Source organism: Penicillium citrinum (genome assembly GCF_028827155.1).
Source record: "Penicillium citrinum strain IBT 23319 chromosome Unknown utg000001l:1.0-4955037.0:1.0-4956770.0, whole genome shotgun sequence".
Classification (NCBI taxonomy): Eukaryota; Fungi; Ascomycota; class Eurotiomycetes; order Eurotiales; family Aspergillaceae; genus Penicillium; species Penicillium citrinum.
In genome coordinates, this window is record NW_026622686.1 from 4,777,693 (window position 1) to 4,795,056 (window position 17,364).

Consider the following 17,364-nt stretch of genomic DNA (forward strand, 5'->3'; position numbering starts at 1 on the left):
TAAACCTGAAGTGATCTCATAAACGACTTAAATTTGAATAAACTATACGATTGAATGCATTATAATCTTCTGTTGTCTATCAAACCTTTACTGACCTCCCACTAACATAAACTTTGACGATATTCCGATCATCTCCAGTCATGAGGAATTTCTCCAAAATATCGAAAATAGAGTCATCATCCTCCACTGGACTCATCACACCCGGTTGAGCAGTATGAACTTCCAAAGCATCAAACTCCTTACCTATTGCGAAATTCCCAACTCGACTGTCTAAACCACAAACCTGTGCACCACCCAATGTAGCCAGGAAAAAGCCCTCGGCTAGCGATAAAGGCGGATCCGCACCTTTTGAGAGCATATGTCTTGCATTTGATACGATAAAAGCTTGTTTCATGGCATCCAACATGGATGAAGAGTATCCACCGCCACTATCAGTGCCCAAGCCTACTTTGATTCCGCGACGGAGATATTCTCTTATCGGGGCGACCATGAATTCCTGCATTGTAGTATTGGAAATGGGGCAGTGGGCGATACCACATTGTAGTTTCTGGATGGTTTGGATCTCTTCTTCTTCAAGAAAAATGCAGTGGGCGAGAATCGTCCGTTCATTCAATAGGCCATAGCTCTGATAGAGATCTGCTTCAGTGCGGAATTGTGGGAAGAGTTGGCCGGTATAAGCGATTTCTTGAGTTGCTTCGTTGAAGTGGGTTTGAATGGGGAGAGAAGGGTTCTCTTTAACAATGGTGCCTAGGCCTTGAAGGAGATCTGACTCGCAGGATATGGCGAAACGCGGGGTGATAATTGCTTGGATGAGGTGGTTGTCTGGATCGAGGGCGGAGATATATTTGACCAGATCTCGAGTTTCTGCGAGTGAATCTGTGATTGAAAGGTCGCGATACCAGTCTGGTGCATTTCGGTTCATGTTGCATTTCCCGACGAGGGCGCGCTGGCCTTTCTCGATGCAGATGTCGGCAAGAATGCGAGTTGCTTCGCCATGGTGAGATCCGTAATAAGACGCCGTTGTGATACCCTGTTGTAGAAACCCTGCTACACACGAGGCATACATACGGCGAGCGTATTCTGAGTCTTTGAATTTGGCTTCATGGGCAAATGTCACATTGTTCAGCCAATCCAGGAGGGATTGACCGCGGATCCCCAGACCACGCTGTGCCCACTGCGGCGCATGGTTGTGGGTGTCGATGAAGCCGGGACATAAGAACTGGCCGCGTTGGAGATGTTTGATGGGGAAGACATCGGGAGCGTAGCCATGATCCGAGATAATTGTGTTAATTTGATCGAGATGTACATTTGCCTTCAAGGCCTGGATTTTGCCTGTCTTATCAATGAGAAGGAAGCAGTTTTCCAAGACTTCGAGTTCTGTCAAGCTGCGCGAGTGAATGACAGTGCCATGAAATGCGAGTGGAAGTCCTGGAGTTGCCAATGGATTAGATGTATTTAAACTATCCTTGAGTCCATCCATGATGTGAGAAAGAGAAGAGAAGAAAAGAAAAGAAAAGAAAAGAGAAGTCAAGAAATGCGGAGGTGTTCAGCTTATCAAAAGAGGGGAACACATGACCTTCACAGCCCTGCTTAAACAACAGTCTAGAAGAATGCTTTAATCATTTATACTATTTCAAACAGTTGCTGTTTATTAATGATTGGCATATTTGGAATAGACATCGTTTAATAAGTGCAGAATAATACTAATGGTGCTACCATTGAACATGTCTGATCTGTAAACATTGTTGATTGTATGTACTACTCAGTGCTATAAATACTAAATACCCCTAAAAGCAATGGAGTGCTCCGAAAGACTTAACCCTTAGCAAATGCCTTGAGAGAATCCTCACTACCATTCCATAAATCAGAATCCCCGCCATAACTATAAGAATCCGAGTTTTGCCAGAAACTCTGGTATGGCCAGCCACTAGGGACTGTGCTGATAGAACTGGCATACTGCGCCAGAACCAAGGGATAGTCTCCAAAATCCTCACTGTTACCTGTGCAAGTCTTCCACCAGTCGGCGGTTGTATAGAGCATGGGGTAACGACCCGTCTTGCTATTATAAGCATCACCAAAGTCCTTGACCCAGGCGGTCATGTCCGAGGCACTCAACCCGTAACAGTCCGAACCGGAAGGATTGTACTCCAGGTCCAGCATTCCGGGGAGAGTTTTGCCATCATTGGTCCAACCTCCACCGTGAGCGAGGAAGTATTCTGCCTGTTTGGCCCCGGAACTTGAATCGGGATGGGCAAAGTGATAGCCTCCGCGGAGGAGACCGGCTTTGGATGCTCCGTCATAGTGGCTGGAGAAGGACTTGTCAATATAAGTTGTGCCTTCAGTAGCCTATAGATAGTTAGCTCGGGAGTTCAAAAGCTTCAGATTTGTACACCCTCTACTGAGCATTGTACGAGAGTGTCGCTGACCTTGATCATGACGAAGCGGGCCCCATCTTTGTATGCTCCAGCAAAATCCACGTTGCTTTGATAACTGGAGATATCAAAGCCTTGCACACCACTAGCACGAGCTTCCAAGGGAGCAGATGGGAGAGCAGTGGCACCAAGGCCAGTAGCGAGTAAGAGAGAGGCGGCAGTCTTGATGAAGGGCATGATGATGATGGAAGGAATGTTGTGTGTACTCTGAATTGTTGGGATGAAGGCGAGATAGGGGAATCTGGAGTTCCTTTTATATCTCAAGTTCTGGGTTATATATAGTCGACAAATAGTCCTTGAATAGCAATTGAATAACCATTGGGAGTTAGTATCAAGACCACCTGTAACCTTACCTCGTATCCGAAAATAACAAGGTGGTGATCGACTGTCGGAAGATACGAGATTCACAAGAAGATGCCAACCTCATGGGGTATTCTTTCGTGACGATCGATCCACTGAGGAAGTGGAGTGGATGAGATGATGTTATTTTCAGAATCAGCAGTACATACTGTATAAGTGATAGCAAGGTACCTCGATCATTATACTAATGAAATATTCAAAGATGCAATAGATACAATAGATATAGAATAAACAATGAATGTGTATGAAATATCTAGAAAAGTTGAGATGAATACTAAATGATGAGTCAGCATTTCCAGGTTGACTTCGACTTTCTTCGTCGTCTTTTCTTTTCCAATTTCAATTCCACACGAAAAAAAAAGGCAGGACAACATGCAGCATGAACAATTCCGATAACAAGGAATTTCGCGATCAACTGGGTAAGTTTCGTCTGGAATCAACTCCAGGCCCAACTCCAGTTTGGTCGCATCTGCAAGATCCCCCAGACTCAACGACGACTGAATATCCGGCGCAATCCCCGTCCGTCGCCTCCTCCTTTACTGTTGCTGCGGCCGCTCGCAGTAAACGAGTCTCCACTGCTTGTGACTTTTGTCGTAAACGAAAGAAGAAATGTGATTTTCGTTACCCCAATTGTTCCGCTTGTACACGAGCTGGAGTCCGCTGTACGATCCCCCCACCAGGACCCCAAGTCGCCAGTGCCTCCGTACCCCGCGATCAACTCGAGAATCTACAAAAAAGAGTGCAATGGTTGGAGGAGGTCGTGCGACGCAAATCAGGTATCTCCGTGGCTGATTTAGCCACTGGAACCCCCGTGGATGGTGAAGGAGACCCGGATTGGTGGTATCAACTGCCCGCAATGATTGCGACCGGAGGTAATCGACCACGAACGGCTTCAATGTCCAGTCCCCCAAATGGTAGTAGGGGCTCCTCAGTTGCGGCAACAGGTCCCTCAGGCTCGGGAAATGGTTCTGAGGCATCTACAACAGTGGGTACTGAATTGCCCAACGTCGGCGAAATCTTTCGCGATCAACTCGAACATCGTCGGCCCTCGGTTGCCCGACCGACATCCGCTCCGCGAGTGTTGCGGCTCTCGTCACTGGAAGAAGCCGAACGACTGGCCGATCAATATTTTGAAAGTATGGGATATCAATATCCATTCATGTCTCGGCCGGAGTTTATGGCTCAATTGCGACATATCTATACTGGCTGTGTGCCCTCCCCAGAGGTACATAATGCATATCATGTTATTATCGCTATTTCCTTGTTGATCGGGTCGGCCGATCCTACGAGAGCTGCTGAATTCTACAATGCCAGCCAAGAGACGTTGCCTTTGGCCTTGCAGAATGAGGACTTACCGGCTGTGCGCGCCTTATTGGGGATCGCACTCTACACTATGTTTGCCACATCGGGCCCGAGTATCTGGCATGTCTTGGGCGCCACACTGCGTCTAGCGATCAGTATGGGCCTGCATAAAGATCGACCCTACAGCAGTCTGGTGGAGGAAGAAATGGCTAAAAGAGCATTTTGGAGTTTGTATAATCTCGACCGTCTCATTGCGAGCACATTGGGGCGACCCTTGGGCATTGCCGATGAGGATATCAGTGTGACTCTACCGCGAGAACTGAACGACGACGGGTCAGAAGCTCCGGGAGCGAGTTCCATGACCATTCCAATCCAAGTGATGCGCCTTCGTCGGATCTTCTCGCGCATATACCGATACTGTAAGGATCCTAGCTCTGACGGCCATATCCCCTGTCCATGCCTTCTAACGCAGTCACAGTGTACAGCAATTTTCCTCAACCATCGCCTCAAGAGGCGACGGCTACATTAAGTCAATTTCGTCGTGAGGTCGATGACTGGCGCATGGCTGCGCCGGTCTACCCTGCGGCATTGCTCTATTCTACTTCATATTATGATTATCTGTATTATACCACCCTTTTACTTATGTATCGTCCGAGTGCTCGCAATCCGACACCGGACCTGACCAGTATCGTTGGTTGCGGTGATTCCAGTATCCAGGTGATTCGGTCTTATTGGGACAGTTACTCGGTGGGGAAGCTCAAGTGGATCTGGTTGACGCTGAGCCAAGTCTACTTTGCCGGCATTACCATCCTTTGGTGTCTCGAACAGAACGCACGATCTTTGCGGGAAGCCCAGCCGGCGCCTTGGCATCCCGATGAACAGACAATGCGTCGTGCGATCCAAGCGGTGGTGGTTCTTTTGGAGGAATTCGGAAAACGACGTGCGGGTGTAGACCGACTAGCGGAGACTTTTCGGCATCAAAGCACGATGATTTTTAGTCAAATGGCCTACCAACAGCAGCAAACCCAGAATCTACCCATACCACCACACTTGCAACCCCCATCCCAGCCTCAACCGCCACCACCGCAACAACCACAGACATATCCACCAGTCTTGATGAATCAGACCACCGTTCCATTAACGCCCGGAGCGCCACCGGTGCCCTTAGCCCCCATGCTAGACGATGTGCTACTGGTGGATGGCAGCGGTGGAATTCCCATGATTGATCCGCAAATGGCGGAACAATTGTACTATTCATACGACTGGTTCCAGGAGGAGATGGCAAGTTACTATACCCTTTAAACATTCCTGTTCATTACATATACTCCGTACATACATCCGGACAAGGCGGGCAATAAAAACGCCTCGCCCCCCCATGTGTTATACCGCTAGTTCCGGGCATCGTGCTGGGTCGAGTTTAGTTCGATCCACTCGCAGCACTTGGTACATACTATTAATATTGGCTGTAACTACTGTTCTACTTCATACATACGACTCTGTGACTTCAATTTATTTGCACGTACATATTGACGATACTTTCTTCTATTAATCTCCATCGGTATATCTCGTACATACTCGATAATCCTTTGCCAGAATCTAGTGGATCCTCGCTCGTTCGTTCCACATCGTATAACTTTTCCGTTCGTGGCCTGATTAGCGCCACACCAGTTGGGCATTTCCTTGATTTGTTGATATTTCATGCATTTGTTTCTTCCGTCCTGCTGATCTGATCAATGTCACGCATACTGTATGTACTGTAGACTCCTTCCGAAAGGTAGTAAATGCCGAGTGGATCTGATGTGTAAGTGTGTGTGTGTGTTTGTTGTGTCAATTCAAGTGCATACTACTATTTGAGTTAGGGCTAATCCCGTGAGTTGTACCGTACAGTAGACTACATCATCGATATTTGATCGAATATTCGGAGCCGGATCAGATAACTCGATCCGATTCTAGTCTCTCTTTGGTTCACTTGTCTCCAATTTTTCCTTCGAAGTATCCAAGTGGAGAACAAGTTAAGCCACCGTATGCGCGAGAACCGATGGAAATGAAAGAAAAATCATATAAATCACCAGACAAGCAACAAGTCAGGACGAAATGGAACATCCGCAGGTATCCACAACTCATTTCCGAGAAAAGCCAAGAAAAGCCTAGAGGCCAAGCGAAGCTTGAAGCGGCCAAATCCGAAGCTTGATGTGGATGAGGCTTACGCGAAGAGATTTAGTGCGCGCCAGATAAGATGGCCGAGCCATCTGATTAGATCGTTCCCTCGTTCGGGCCCGTTTTTTGTGTCTTGTTTGGCACAACACATGAACTCCACTCTTAGCTCATTTCGTAAAAGATTTTCATATTGAGCCAATGTATCCCCTCCATTTTGTCTTGGTCGTGCTGGGTCCGCGTGTCCTTGTTGCGCCGACTATTGCCGATCTCGGGTCCCGATATTGTTCTATAAGGGAAAGGATTTCCCATCTATTCTGCTTGGATTTACTTTTATTTTTTTTTTCAAGTACATATCAAACTTAACTATCCGTCACTTCCTCGGATCAGCGATATCAATTGATATCTCCGATATCTATCGATATGGCTATTCGTCCCTTGGTTAAGAGAGGTCGTGCCGTCTTCCGTCGTTGGCGTGACGACGAGGCAACTAGCTCGTCGGTTGATCAGAATTCAATCGATCAAGCTGGTGTTGTTCATCAAAGTACGACCGAGGGCAAGACTGATACAGATGGTGAAAAGGCCCCGCCTGCTTTTGAACAAGCCGATCCTCAGCCTGAGTTGCCCAATGGAGCTGCCCAGCATGGTGTTCGCGATGCTGAGGCTATTGCCTTGACTTGGCCTAAGAGTGCCCTGATCTTCGTCTTCTGCAAGTGAGTTAGACAAGAATAATCAGTGGTTGTTGTGTCTTGGACGAGTACTGACTATACGTTTTCTTTAATAGCATCTGGTTCTTGTACTTCGTCAATGCCTTCCAGTCCAGTGTCTACGGTAGCTTGAGCAGTTATGTCTCCAGTTCGTTCCAGGAACACTCCCTCTCTGGTGTTCCTACTGCTTTGGCCGATGCCTTTGCCGCTGCTACTTTCTTGCCTGTCGGACGGATGATGGATACTTGGGGTCGTGCTGAGGGTTTCCTGTTGATGACCATCTTCGCCACGATTGGTTTGATACTCATGGCGTCTTGCGACAGTTTCGCCATCTATTGTGCTGCCGTCGTCTTTTATAACATCGGTTTCAGTGGTATGGAGTATGCCATTGATGTTGTGACTGCTGATATGACCCAATTGAAGAACCGAGGTTTTGCCTATGCCTTTACCTCTTCACCCTACATCATCACTGCCTTTGCTGGTCCTAAGGTGGCTGATCGGTTCTACTACGAGGTTAGCTGGCGATGGGGCTTTGGATGCTGGGCCATCATTTTCCCTATTGTCGCTGCTCCTCTCTATATCGTCTTGAAGTACTACTTGCACAAGGCCGAGAAGGAAGGTCACCGTCTGAGAGAGCCAAGTGGTCGTACTCTAGTCCAGAGTATCAAGTACTGGGTTTTGGAGTTTGATCGTAAGTGGATAGCTTAGCCTGCCTATGTTTCGTGAGTCCGAAGTGGAACTAAATTGCTAATCGTGATATAGTTGTCGGCTGTTTCATTTTCACTGCTGGTCTCGTCCTCTTCGAAGTTCCTTTCGATATCGCCGCCGACGCCCCCGATGGCTGGGCCACCGGTTATATCATCGCCATGCTTGTCGTCGGTTTCTCCATGTTGTTCTTCTTCGGTATCTACGAGAGATTCATTGCACCCACACCACTGTTTAACTTCCGTCTTCTGACCGATCGTACTGTTCTGGGCGCCTGTCTTCTGGATGCTACCTACCAACTATCATACTACTGCTGGAACAACTTCTTCCAGAACTTCCTGCAAGTTGTCTACGACATGAGCATTGCCGACTCCGGATATATCCTTAACACCTTCGACGTTGTCTCCGGAGTGCTTCTGCTTTTCGTTGGATGGACTATTCGCAAGACTGGCCGTTTCAAGTGGCTCCTGTACATTGCCATCCCTCTGTACATCTTCGCTCAGGGGCTGATGATCTACTTCCGCAAGCCTGGTATGGGTATTGGCTACCAAGTTATGTGCCAGATCTTTATCTCTATGGGAGGTGCCGTCTTCATCATTTGCGAGCAGCTCGCCATCTTGGCCGCGGTTGATCACCAGCACTTTGCTACTGCCCTTGCTCTGCTCAACGTTGTTGGTACTATTGGTGACTCTGCTGGTTATACCATCTGCACTGCCATTTGGACCAACACTTTCCGCAACAATCTTATCAAATATCTCCCCCAGTCTGCGATGTCGGACCTTGATAATATCTACAATGATGTTAATGAACAGATTTCCTATGCCGTGGGCTCCCCTACTCGCATTGGTATTCAGAAGGCCTACGCTGACTCGGAGGTCATTCTTCTCTCCACTGGCGTGGGAATTATGGGTCTGGCCTTCATCTGGCTGCTTTTGATCAGAAACATTGACCTGAAGAAGGTTCCTCAGGTCAAGGGTATGGTCTTCTAAACTGGAAGCAAGTTTCACATCTGCTGTTGGCAGCAAATTGAAACCATCCCTGCAAGCATGTTTTAGTTCTTGCTTGCAATTCTTCAAAATCATGACGACCCCTTGACGTTCGCCATGTCTTCTGCATTTGCATTATACGTGATTCCTGATTTCACGTCTCATTTGGTGTATCTTGAAGAGAAATCCCCGCTCTAGGAGTTGGGTGAAATACGTCACAGCTTAATTATTTATACCCGCATTATGCTCAATTTATTCACATTCTTTCTGAAATTCCATGTAGAATGTACCAGCCCATTTACTACAAAGGCCACTTCTAGTGAGTTAACTCCAACAGGAGGAGCCACCAAAGATTCGGACGTATTCAAGCCTCTCTCCTAGGCATTTGATCAGATACCCCTTCGTTTATAGAAATCACTATAGCGAAAATGTAGCATAATGTGGCAATTTAGGCGGATCTAAATCCGCCTAAATTGCCACAACCTATAGATTGGTAGATCAGACCAGTATGAGATAAACTGAAAAGCAATCAAATGGAAAGCCGAAAATGCGCGTTTGATTTGGTCATAAATTCATGAAATAAAACATTCGTGAGACATTCCTGTAGCAATGGCAATAAATGCTTGTGTATCTCCAAACGATGATGATCAATCCCAGCATCCCCAGAAAATACCGGGGATTGTGCAGCGTGACGTTGATGGTGTTGAACTGGGAGCTACTGGTGGCTGGGTGGGAGCCGAGGTGATTGGCGGTGATGAAGAAGATGACGAGGTCATCGACGTTGTAGAAGTTGGCTCGTCCCAACATCCCCAGAAAAGTCCTGGTGTTCTACAACGTGAGGAAGTAGAAGCCGTGATAGGCTTTGTTGATGTAACTGAAGCAGTAGGAGTTGGCTGATCCCAGCACCCCCAGAGAATACCTGGTGTTTTGCAATGTGAGCTTGTTGGGACTGAGCCCGGGACGGTAGGAAGATGAGTCGGATCCGATGTAATGAGAGGAGGTGGAGTGGACGTGACTGATGTTGTGGTGGTTGATTCATCCCAGCACCCCCACAACAGTCCAGGGGTTTCGCAGTGAGAGGTGGTGAGCGTCGCCGTGGTTGTGACAGAAGGGGAACCGGTAGTTGTCGTTGTTTCATCGAGACAGCCCCACCAACCGGGGGTCTTGCAAATTGATGTCCTAGTTGCAGTTGCAGATGTCGTTGAGGTTGTAGTGGTAGTTCCACCCTCTGAGCCGTTGCTTTTAAAGAACTTCCATAGTGAGCAGTCAACGCACTCCTCTTCTGGGGCACAGTTTGGGAGTTTGTCATACGCCTCAAGAACGTCGGAGATAACAGGGTCGATACTATGTCTGGTTAAGCTCACACGCCAACCTTTATCGGCTACCGTATCGTAGGTGCATAGTTGGCCGGTGTGACAGGCAGACTCCAATGCATAGCCACCCCATGTACAGAATGAATTGATACCGTTGCAGGTCCCCATATAGATGGGATCTGCCGTGTGACCAAAATGAAAAGCACCCGTGTACGGACGTGACTGTGGTAGTCGAGAGTCATAACCAGGTGGACTAGGTAGTCCGAGTCGAGCGGCTGGTAAGGCCTCGGGAATCGCCTCAAATGTAACGACTGGAAGACCAAAAGTCAGTCCTAGAAGGCTTGTCATGGCACCTCCCAAGGAATGACCAGTTAGCCAAACGTGGGAATGTGGATACATCTTTGTCACGTTGAAATAAAGGTCGATTGAGGAAGCATAATAACGATTTTCATCCGACATAGCATCGATAATGCAGGTCAGATTGGCTGTATAGGTTGATTTCTGACAATCACATACTTGGCGCCAGAGAAAAGATCCTCCTTGGCCACAACAACAGCTGAAGAATAAATTGTCATTATCTTTATCATTCGTTGTCGTGCCTGCACCATCGAAGAGGGCGGGTGAAGTGCCTTTCAAGGAGATTATCACAGTATCGTTGGCTGCATCGGCGTAGATATGTCCTCGTAATTCATCTCCTCGCCATCCAAAACTCGACGAGTAGTTGAATGCGCCACTAACTTTCTGCCAACCCGTTGATCCTGGCACTTCAATATAATCATTGGCTGACATTCGTGCGAGGCTTAAGACTGTGGCCTTGTCTGTGATATTCGGTCCCGGCAATGTATCCATGGTCCAGTGTTCTGTCGGAAGAACAGTAGCTGGCCCAAACCGCGCAGCCTTTCGATATTCTTCAAGGACTATCTTGCGTCGATCTGCAAGTCTTTGAATCGTGAGTGGATTGGAGAGCGCCACAAGAGGTGAAGCTTCGGCTTCATAATCAAGTCTCGTTCCATCATCTGCGAGACGTTGAAGACGTGTCTCCGGCCCCACGTCTATTCTATCAAGATAATTGGATTTGGGATCGACCGGTTTATGGAATATATGCCGTAGAGTCTGAAACAGTATACTTAGTAATTCAGTCATGAAAAAAACACACTGGATTTGGCATACAAACTCATGTTTGCCTGGAGGAGAAGAAGGATGCGGAGCCGTCGAGGCTATTCGCGGAGGCGTGGGGTACAAGTCTAGGGCGAGAGCATAGTTGATGTAAGAAGCTATGAATAGAAGAGAGAACAATAATATATTTGACGACGCTGAAGATGGGGGGGCCACCAGGCCCTTTATGAGCCATAGTGAGTCCACCGTCTCCAGAAATATTTGAAGAAATGCAGAAAGACGAAGAGCTGAAAAGAACAAAATGCATGAAATGCACGCGGTGAGGAGATATGAGGAGGCTTAGCTAATCATTTCCTGGTTGGGATGGATCATCGATGGGCTATACAAAAATACACAAGTAATCAGATCAACTCGAATATAATCGAAAATCATTGAATGCTCGAAGGTACCTAAATGGTAAATAGACCAGTGTGAATGTAAAGACTGTACAAATTAGGTTCTGCCCAGAAATGGTCCTGTGAGTGTTAGTGTAATGTAGTACTTGTGCCTGCCAAGTCGTTGTATATAGCTACCACCTGGTAGCTATATGGTTTCTTAGATGCACATGCGGTACATGAACTATAAGCCGCGAGGAACACCAGAAAACGAATTTTGTGCAACAGAAAAACATACTACCTGAACTTTTATGCATAGGGGAAAGAGGAATATCATATCAGTTCACCATGACCCTCACATTGGCGTATATGGAATTGGCAATGGTATTGGCAAACATCGCCTGGCCTGCATGCTTGCACAGAGCTCCCCCTGCTATCCTCTTGCTCCCTTCTTAATATTCCAGAAAACACTTTTTTGACAGTGCTGCATGATTGCAGTATTTATACAAAAGAGAATACAAACAAGTGCTCTTCATTGGGTCTCCTCATCGTTGTGTCGCGCATCCTGCTTTCGTTTCTCGGCGTCCTTGCCTGCAAAGCAAAAGAGCATGCCTAGATCGTAGACAACTTTAAGGCAACCGGCAATCATGAATGAGACTCCGAACATGTTGTTGCGGGCCAGGATTCCAGTCAGTAGTGGACCAAGACTCTGAGTGGTGGTCTTGACGACATTGACTGCACCCATGATCGCTGTGCGTTTATCGGATGGCAGAGCCGCTGCTAGGAATGCAGATCGTGGCGCCACATCCATGCTTTGGGAGCAAGCCCGGAGAACGAGGAATGTCAGAGCTAGTGGCAAATTATTCGGCACGGCTATCAACGACAAGCAGATGGCGGATGGAAGATGTGTGAAAACCATTGTCTAATCAATCAGTTAATCAACATATAGATGTATGACTGAGGCTAGATGGCTGCTTACCTTGATATTGCCGATGCGCTTGGCAATTGACGACGCGACAAGCATAGACGCAGCAGAAATGGTACTCGTGAAGAAGAAAATAGTACCCAGTTCACCTTCAGGCAAACTGAACTTGCGACGGAAGAAATAGGTCATCCAGGAGCTGATAGGGTTAGTGGTGCCTTCATCTTACAAAAGAGAGTGGAGTAGACATACAGTGATGCCAGACCCGACGCAAATGCGTCAAGTCCGAATAAGATGAATAGCTGGATCATAAGTGACCAAAGATCACTATCAAAAGAGGTAAACACAGACTTCTTCGGCTCTGGTGCCGCTGTCTCTTGGGGAGTACGAGAGTCGGCCAGCAATGGTCGTGTCTCATCCTGTTGTTGTGTAGGTGTCGTTTCTTCGACAGCAGGCTGAAGTTCAACCTTTCGAGTAAGGGCAAGAGTGAGAAGCAACTTGATCATACCAACGGCCGCATATACGAAGAATATAATGCGGCATGAAGGAATAAAGTCCCAGCCATGCAAAGTCTGCAGAGAACTGATTGTCCAGCCACATACAAGCTGTCCCAGAGCTGTACCAGCAGTTCCTACCAAGGAATACCAAGCGAAGACATCACTGAGATTTTCTTTGGGAGTAAGATGCGCCAAGGTAGATTCCTCTACGGCACGAAAAGGTCCGATTTCGTTTCCACTACTCATTTGTGAGCGACCATCAAATCTGAAGGACCATATATCAGGCGTACCTTGGGCTAATAACCCCGAAAACAGCTGCGGCCAGAAGGATCCAGTAATTCCCGAAAAGTGCAAAGATGACACCACTTGCGGCCATCATGATAGACCCCAGAGACAGAACCGCTTTGCGACCCATAGCATCGGCGAAAAGAGTGAGGAAGAAGCTGATGGCGACATCGCCGACCAACGTGAGGGTCATAAACAGTCCAATGCGATCATCTGCAATTCCAATCGCTGAAAGGTATGAGGCGAGAACTAGCGTCGACCCTCCGTATGCAAACAAACGCACGAACCGTTGAGCGCAAAGAAACTTGACATCACGCGATGACTGCCACATGGCGAGGAGGCCCAGCTCGTCAAAGACATGGGTCAACATCTGTCGAGTGCCCGATGGCGATGGGGAAGTTTCCGCCATGTCCGTAATTAATATCTAAAAGAAGACCCAACCGCAAGGAAAAAACTATTCGAAAAAGGTTGTAGAGACTTCGAGAGATGTGAGGAGGTAATTATGTCCGAGAAGCGGGAGTTCACTGGGACTTCACAAAGTTTGGTGGAGCCGACGACAGGCAACGGCAATTAGAGATTTAAACCGTGCGCCGATAATTGGTGGAGATTCGATTTCACGCAAGGTAATAGTCCATGGGCGAAATTGACGAAGTTCGAGGGAAACTTCAAGATTGACGACGTTATCTTGATAGAAATAGACAGCCCAGCAAGCCCGAGCGAGCGAGGCCATGATATACTACTACTTATAGGGTTGATGGTGAATTACGGGGATTTCGGTATTTTCGGTCTTTCCGGAGTAATGATCCGTATTTTGTATTTGGTATACATGGAATACACCTCCACCACTGGTCATATTCCCGCTTTGATCTCAATTTCATCTTTAATTACAGATCTTAAGATCTGAATCTGAAATCTAAGATGATCTAACCGTTGGGGTGGCTGCCACATGGTCTGCCCTTATCAGATCGAGAGGCGTGCTTTCCTAATTGAGTTGACTCGGAGTCTTGGCATTATTCCCTATAACGGTAACGCCGAAAGGACTCCCTCGGCTTTTTAACTCCGATCAACGCCCAGACTTTATATACTCCTGTCTGACCTGGTCTGTTCTCACGACTTGAAATCTGTCCGACTTTCTTTTCTTTTCCTTTCCGTGTCGAAGGAACGTGAAGTGAAATAAAGAAGTTGTGGGTATCAACTGCAAATTCTTCTTGTTACATCCCACGTCAGCAATACCGACATTCAATGCTGGACTCCATTCTTCGAGCTCCGTGATGTCATGCTGAGCTAGGATTCTTCTGGATTGACATTGATACAATAATATCTTGGGCTAGTTCATTCAACGTACGAAGATGGCCGATCATGATGATATTCACGCCTACGAAGAGAGTGGTAACCCCCCCCAAAATGGTGCAACGGCGACGTCGGCCCCCACTCTCTTGCACAGAATGTCGACGACGTAAATTAAAATGCGATCGTTCATTACCTTGCGGCCAATGTGTTCGTTCCAAAACTGCCGAATCATGCGTTTTCGTAGGTCCGCAGCCTGGTACAGTTTTATCAGAGTCTTCGCATCAAAGGTCGCCGCCTCTTCCACATGCACGTCTTCCTAAAGGCCACGATGAGGAAGCCCGTGAATTTGGGGGTATGTTTGTTTTTGATGCAAAATTGGGGCCAAAGTCAAGTTCCAGTCGAGTGTCGAAAAGTAGTCAGAAAGGTGGTCACACGAACGAGCTCAAGGAGCTTCGAAATCGTTTGCGAATCTTGGAGAATTCAATTGGGAAATCGAATCCTTTACAAACTCCAGAGAACACGATTTCCGATGTATTCTCAGAAGTCACTCCATCTCAAAATAGTCTTGATACTGTTGGTGTTGATGACAGAGTACGATTTCTCCCCGATGCAAGTTTCCGAGGGAAGAAGGGTAAAACGCGATATTTTGGCCGAAGTCATTACACGACAACAGTATCTTTTGTAAGTGAAAATAATCAACTTCGAAGAAGAAATACACCATAAACCATATATTTACTAACAGAAACTAGTTTCAGGATATTGGGTCTTTCTTGCGGCGCGGTCGTAAAGATGCCAAAGATGCCGAGTATACGGATATGAAGAAATTCAAAGTGGAATTATGGTCACGAGAGAGCAACGAACACCAGGCAGCATTCCGTGATCAAGCTTTCAAATTGGAAGAAATGGTCCCTGCTCGGGAAGTGGCAGATACGCTGATTCAACTATATTTGAATACATTTGAAACGACATTCCGCATCCTACACATCCCTACATTTTTGCAGCAGTATAATGACCATTGGACTATTGGACAGAAGCCCGATCCAGCATTTATTGCGCAGCTACTAGCGGTGATGGCAGCAGGAAGCTGTTTCTACACTCCATCTGCCGAACAAGATGATCGAGACTCTTACCAGAAGCCAGCCATGAAATGGATTATGGCGGTGCAGTCATACATTTCCTGCACGTTTGTGAGCCCAGATATTGACTTCAAAATGATTCAGACCCAATGTCTTCTTTTAGTGGCACGCCTAGGTGTTGCTGGGGACGGTGATGTTGCTTGGGCTTCCTCTGGATCCCTGATCCGATCCGCAATCACGATGGGATTAAATCGTGATCCTACTCGCTTTCGCAAAGCTATGTCACCATACTGGGCTGAACTTCGACGCAGGCTCTGGATGACTATTGTTGAGATAGATCTGAAGATATCTCTTGATCGTGGTGTACCACCATCGGTTGACCTAGAGGAGTGCGACTGCGAAATGCCGTCCAACTGGAACGATGATGAAATGTACGAGGACATGCAGCACCCTCCAGCCCAATCACCCTTGGCCAATGGTAGCAAAAATTTCTATCAGACCATATTAGTCAAAACCCTGGCCTTGCGATACCGCATTGCCCGGAAGATCAACACTTTGAATTTCACTCTGTCTTACGATGATGCTCTGCAGATGGGAGAGGAGCTTCTACGATCTACCAAGCATACTTCATCTTTGTTTGATGACCATGTACCGGGTATTGATCCGAATGAGGTTACGCGCCATCGATTCGCCCAATCTTTACATCTTTTCATGATGCGCAAGTTTCTCCTTGCCCTCCATCGTCCATTCTCTCTGAGTGTGGCGCGTTTACCCAAATGCTCGTACTCGCGAAAGGTATGCCTGGAGGCTTCCTTAGACATGTTATCTCAAATGGAGCTACCGTCATCCCCTGAAGATATTCAATACCCGCACATCACCCAACTGGGAAGCGGCATGTTTCGCGATGAAATCTTCCATGCTGGAATCACAGTCTGTGTGGAACTTTCTCTCCAGGCGCAGGAAATGAGCCAATCGCTGGGGCTAACCATGGAGGGAGTCAACTCCAGCGTTTTGATGAGTATGGTTCAGTCACAGCAGAGTGTCATGTTGCAGGCGGTTGAACGGACGGTGCATGACTTTGGCCGAAGAATAGGTCCTAGTGGAAAGGGATGCAAGCCCTATTTCTTCTTAAGCCTTATTCTCGCATCTGTCAAATCGCGTATCAAAGGCGAAGACCCTATGATGAATGTTGAAGCTACGTCGAAAAAGGCAGTCCGAGTATGTCGGATATTATTGAATGGAGTCTCATATGCACAGGCTTTGATCACGGCAGACTCTCAGGCTGGCCGAGTGAGTATCAAGCCTGCTTCAATCTGGCATGAAATACCAACTGACTTGATTTTACTGCAGACTCCAGTCATGCCAAAGGCTATGACTCCAGCGTCAGCAACACCGAGCGAATTGGATCTTCCGTCGCTTTTCTCTACGGATCTTGGTGATTTTACAGTATGTCCAATTCCCGTTGAAGCACCATTGTGTATAAATTAACTAACTTTCGCAGCCTTTGGATCTAGGTGGCTGGTTTGATAACCTTGACTCTGGCAGTATGATGGAGCCATGGGATAATACATTCTTTGGAAGCTTACCATCAATACCATAGCTGTACTACTAAAGTGGGATGGATGATTTTTTTATAGCCGAGATACCAATTCATTGAATTACAAACCTTGGAAGGAGGTATAATACCTACGATAGTAGGTACTCGATTTGTTCTAATGAGTCTTGATTCATTGGGTATATAGTGTATACATGTTTGCAACTGAAATGTCGTCAAAATACCAGCAGTCAAAGCCCAACATGTAATATAATGTTTAACGCAGCAAAAAACACAACCAACACGAAAGC

General features: G+C 47.0%; 7 protein-coding genes across 7 annotated transcripts; 3 read left to right on the top strand and 4 right to left on the bottom strand.

Moving 5' to 3' along the window:
• Positions 1-79: 79 nt before the first annotated feature.
• N7469_001817 (putative guanine deaminase) lies at positions 80-1,480 on the bottom strand (the record flags this gene model as incomplete). The annotated part of the gene is made up of 1 exon (XM_056640737.1): positions 80-1,480. One exon carries the CDS (start codon positions 1,478-1,480, stop codon positions 80-82), a length of 1,401 nt encoding a protein of 466 aa, XP_056506494.1.
• Positions 1,481-1,815: 335 nt separating this feature from the next.
• N7469_001818 (lysozyme) lies at positions 1,816-2,609 on the bottom strand (the record flags this gene model as incomplete). Its single annotated transcript, XM_056640738.1, has 2 exons — positions 1,816-2,346; positions 2,427-2,609. The coding sequence occupies 2 exons, from the start codon at positions 2,607-2,609 to the stop codon at positions 1,816-1,818; spliced, it is 714 nt and encodes a 237-aa protein (XP_056506495.1).
• Positions 2,610-3,171: 562 nt separating this feature from the next.
• On the top strand, positions 3,172-5,396 carry N7469_001819 (putative C6 transcription factor; the record flags this gene model as incomplete). The annotated part of the gene is made up of 2 exons (XM_056640739.1): positions 3,172-4,513; positions 4,573-5,396. 2 exons carry the CDS (start codon positions 3,172-3,174, stop codon positions 5,394-5,396), a joined length of 2,166 nt encoding a protein of 721 aa, XP_056506496.1.
• Positions 5,397-6,671: 1,275 nt separating this feature from the next.
• Positions 6,672-8,649, top strand: N7469_001820 (Major facilitator superfamily domain general substrate transporter; the record flags this gene model as incomplete). Its single annotated transcript, XM_056640740.1, has 3 exons — positions 6,672-6,961; positions 7,033-7,646; positions 7,718-8,649. 3 exons carry the CDS (start codon positions 6,672-6,674, stop codon positions 8,647-8,649), a joined length of 1,836 nt encoding a protein of 611 aa, XP_056506497.1.
• A 644-nt stretch (positions 8,650-9,293) lies between these two features.
• N7469_001821 (lipase atg15) lies at positions 9,294-11,102 on the bottom strand (the record flags this gene model as incomplete). The annotated part of the gene is made up of 1 exon (XM_056640741.1): positions 9,294-11,102. One exon carries the CDS (start codon positions 11,100-11,102, stop codon positions 9,294-9,296), a length of 1,809 nt encoding a protein of 602 aa, XP_056506498.1.
• An 879-nt stretch (positions 11,103-11,981) lies between these two features.
• N7469_001822 (putative MFS transporter) lies at positions 11,982-13,523 on the bottom strand (the record flags this gene model as incomplete). Its single annotated transcript, XM_056640742.1, has 4 exons — positions 11,982-12,371; positions 12,429-12,570; positions 12,624-13,106; positions 13,159-13,523. 4 exons carry the CDS (start codon positions 13,521-13,523, stop codon positions 11,982-11,984), a joined length of 1,380 nt encoding a protein of 459 aa, XP_056506499.1.
• A 1,034-nt stretch (positions 13,524-14,557) lies between these two features.
• On the top strand, positions 14,558-17,119 carry N7469_001823 (uncharacterized protein; the record flags this gene model as incomplete). The annotated part of the gene is made up of 4 exons (XM_056640743.1): positions 14,558-15,124; positions 15,193-16,809; positions 16,870-16,965; positions 17,021-17,119. 4 exons carry the CDS (start codon positions 14,558-14,560, stop codon positions 17,117-17,119), a joined length of 2,379 nt encoding a protein of 792 aa, XP_056506500.1.
• Between the last annotated feature and the right edge of the window lie 245 nt (positions 17,120-17,364).